The sequence below is a fragment of the Penaeus monodon genome, chromosome 13, assembly GCF_015228065.2.
Source record: "Penaeus monodon isolate SGIC_2016 chromosome 13, NSTDA_Pmon_1, whole genome shotgun sequence".
NCBI lineage: Eukaryota > Metazoa > Arthropoda > Malacostraca > Decapoda > Penaeidae > Penaeus > Penaeus monodon.
This window is the reverse complement of record NC_051398.1, coordinates 39,393,268-39,395,767: the sequence shown is the minus strand read 5'-3', so window position 1 is coordinate 39,395,767 and position 2,500 is coordinate 39,393,268. Positions and strand designations below refer to the sequence as shown.

The 2,500-nt window shown below is 29.8% G+C and overlaps 1 protein-coding gene across 1 annotated transcript in view; it reads left to right on the top strand.

Annotated features, from left to right (window-relative positions):
- Window positions 1-1,786, top strand: part of LOC119580326 (calcineurin B homologous protein 1-like) — a 7,184-nt gene extending 5,398 nt beyond the window's left edge. Inside the window, exon 5 of the mRNA XM_037928418.1 lies at window positions 105-1,786. Coding sequence (XP_037784346.1) covers window positions 105-249 — 145 coding nt within the window. The 3' untranslated portion in view covers window positions 250-1,786. The remainder of the gene's footprint in view (window positions 1-104) is intronic.
- Window positions 1,787-2,500: the final 714 nt, after the last annotated feature.

The following is a 2,500-nucleotide window of genomic DNA, read 5'->3' as shown; positions in this document are numbered from 1 at the left end:
CAGATTTGTGTTAAACATTCTTACTTCATGGTAGTGGTAATGGAGTATGAAATATTTACTAGCCATGTCTTGATGTAATAGTTTCATTTAATTCTTTCTTACAGTGATGAGCAGTTAAACAGCATTGCAGAAAGGACCATCCTTGAGGCAGATCGCGATGGAGATCAGATGATCAGTTTTGAAGAATTTTGCACAGCTCTAGAGCGCACTGATGTGGAACAGAAAATGTCAATTAAGTTCCTCAAATAATTTTTGTCACTGTTTTTCTGTGTCCATGAAAATATCAAAAATGCATTTTCAGGGGAACGTACATAGCATTGACAAAAAGTTGAAATGGAACAAAAGTATATATATATATATACACATATATAAATATATATATATACAATTTGTATATACTTGGTTAGGTATTTGTGTATTTTGCCTTAATGAAAAGAATGCAACTATTAAAAATTATAATAACAGTATTTTGTGATGTGGCAGTAGAGATAAACATTACCTGAGTGAATCGAGCAAGTATTAGGAGGGTATTTAGTAATAGAGCTGCACTGTGTATATTATATATTTTCAAATAGAATGAACAAAGAGGTCTTTCGTGATTGTTCAGCTGAGAATTCGCACAAAATTAAGGTTGTTATGATAATAGACAAGAACAAATCAAGTCAACGAAACTCGTATTTGCTGTTAGCTAATCATAGATTATATATTTAGCAGAATTTTACCATATTGACAAGATCACTTTTGGTAAGCAATCACGCTATTAGGTGGCCTTATATAAAGTTAACTTGCACAAACAGAAATTAGTAACGTATGATTTCACAAGCAACAAGATCAATCATTATGTGTTGTCCTTAGCATCAGTAAGGCATCAGAATGTCAGTTCTCCAGACCTTTGGTAAAGCAATAAAAGGTATAATGCATGAATAAAAGTTCACTAACAATGAATTTAGTTAATTCTATTTATAGGCACAGTCAGTAAAATGATATGCAATTTATTTGAGATAACACTTGAATTAAAAGAAATCTTAGATGTTGGATGCATTCTTTGTGGTAATGCCATACTTTTGAATACTTTCTTAACTCATTCCTTCCTTATTATTGTCATTTCTTTTCCATATAATGTCAGCAGCATGTACTTTAGCATTTTGTGTTATGTTTTGTTTTTGCATAATTTTTGTCTCCCTCTTGAGTTTGAATTGATATATTATATGAAAGATTATATAGTGGAGTCTACATATTTACTGTTAAACCGAATATGTATATATATATATATATATTGACGTGTGTTTTGTGTGAGCTTTACAATGAGAGTATGATGTTTTTTATCATTCCTCGTTTTTTTTGTTTTTTGTTGCTGCTCCTCTAATAATCAGGCCTGTTTGTATTTTGTTATTTGTGACAGTACATAATGTTCATACATAGTAAGATATTCTGTGTTTTATTATTATGATTATAATTATTATTATTATTGTTTTTATTATATGAATGTTCATGAATTTTTGTATATATGGCAGTTATTTATACATTTTGTTTTTTGTTTGATATTTTGCAAAATACGATCTTATGTATTAAGCAGGCTTTGGGAAATAGCCTCACTTCATATTTCATATGCATGAATTTAACAGCGTTCTATTTGCCCTTGGTGCTGACCTATCCAGTGTTTTATATATTATTTTCTTTTTTCATTTCCAAGTGCCTGTTGCACAATATAAGTGTCTTTTATCCCTCCTGACCATGGTATGTACATTCCCATAAATATTTTGCACAAATAATATATTTCTATAATCCTGGTGTCTTATTTCATCCACATGTATGTACAGAAAGAATGATGCATAGCAATTTTAAAAAGTGAAATGAAAAAATAATAAAGATTAAATCATATATATTGTATGATTTATATTTATTGTTTTACATTGAATAGTATTTTATGTAGAAACCTGTTCTCTACAGCATAAGAGGAGCATCCCAAAGTAGAAGTTTTGATAATAGAATACATTGAAGTTTATATTTCCACATTCCATTGTTATAGATAGATAGCCCAGTTAATAACATGCTATTATGTAATCCTTCAAACATTTCATGGAAAGGCAGCTTTGATCATGACTGAAATGAAGCTGGATGGGACACTATAACTGTTCTGCCTCATAAATGTTTGATTTAGTTCATGGTCAGAATTGGAATGGGTAGCTGCTTCATTCCCTTTTCCTTTATATATAAGCTGGCACATTGTACATATGTACTTTCTTTTCATTCTACTTTACTGGGTTAAGCTGTACTATCAAAAATTAGAAAAATGCACCTCTTAATCAAGGTAAAGAAGTATGTAGTTAATATTCTTAAACATTGCTAGCAATGATATAATATATCCTCCATTTCTGGATACATTGTATATACAAATTCAAAAACATATTGCATTATAATAATTTAAATGTTCTTGTTCTTGTAAAATATCTTTTTTTATAGACTTGTATATCTTATCTTTCCCCCCCCCCAATCCCTT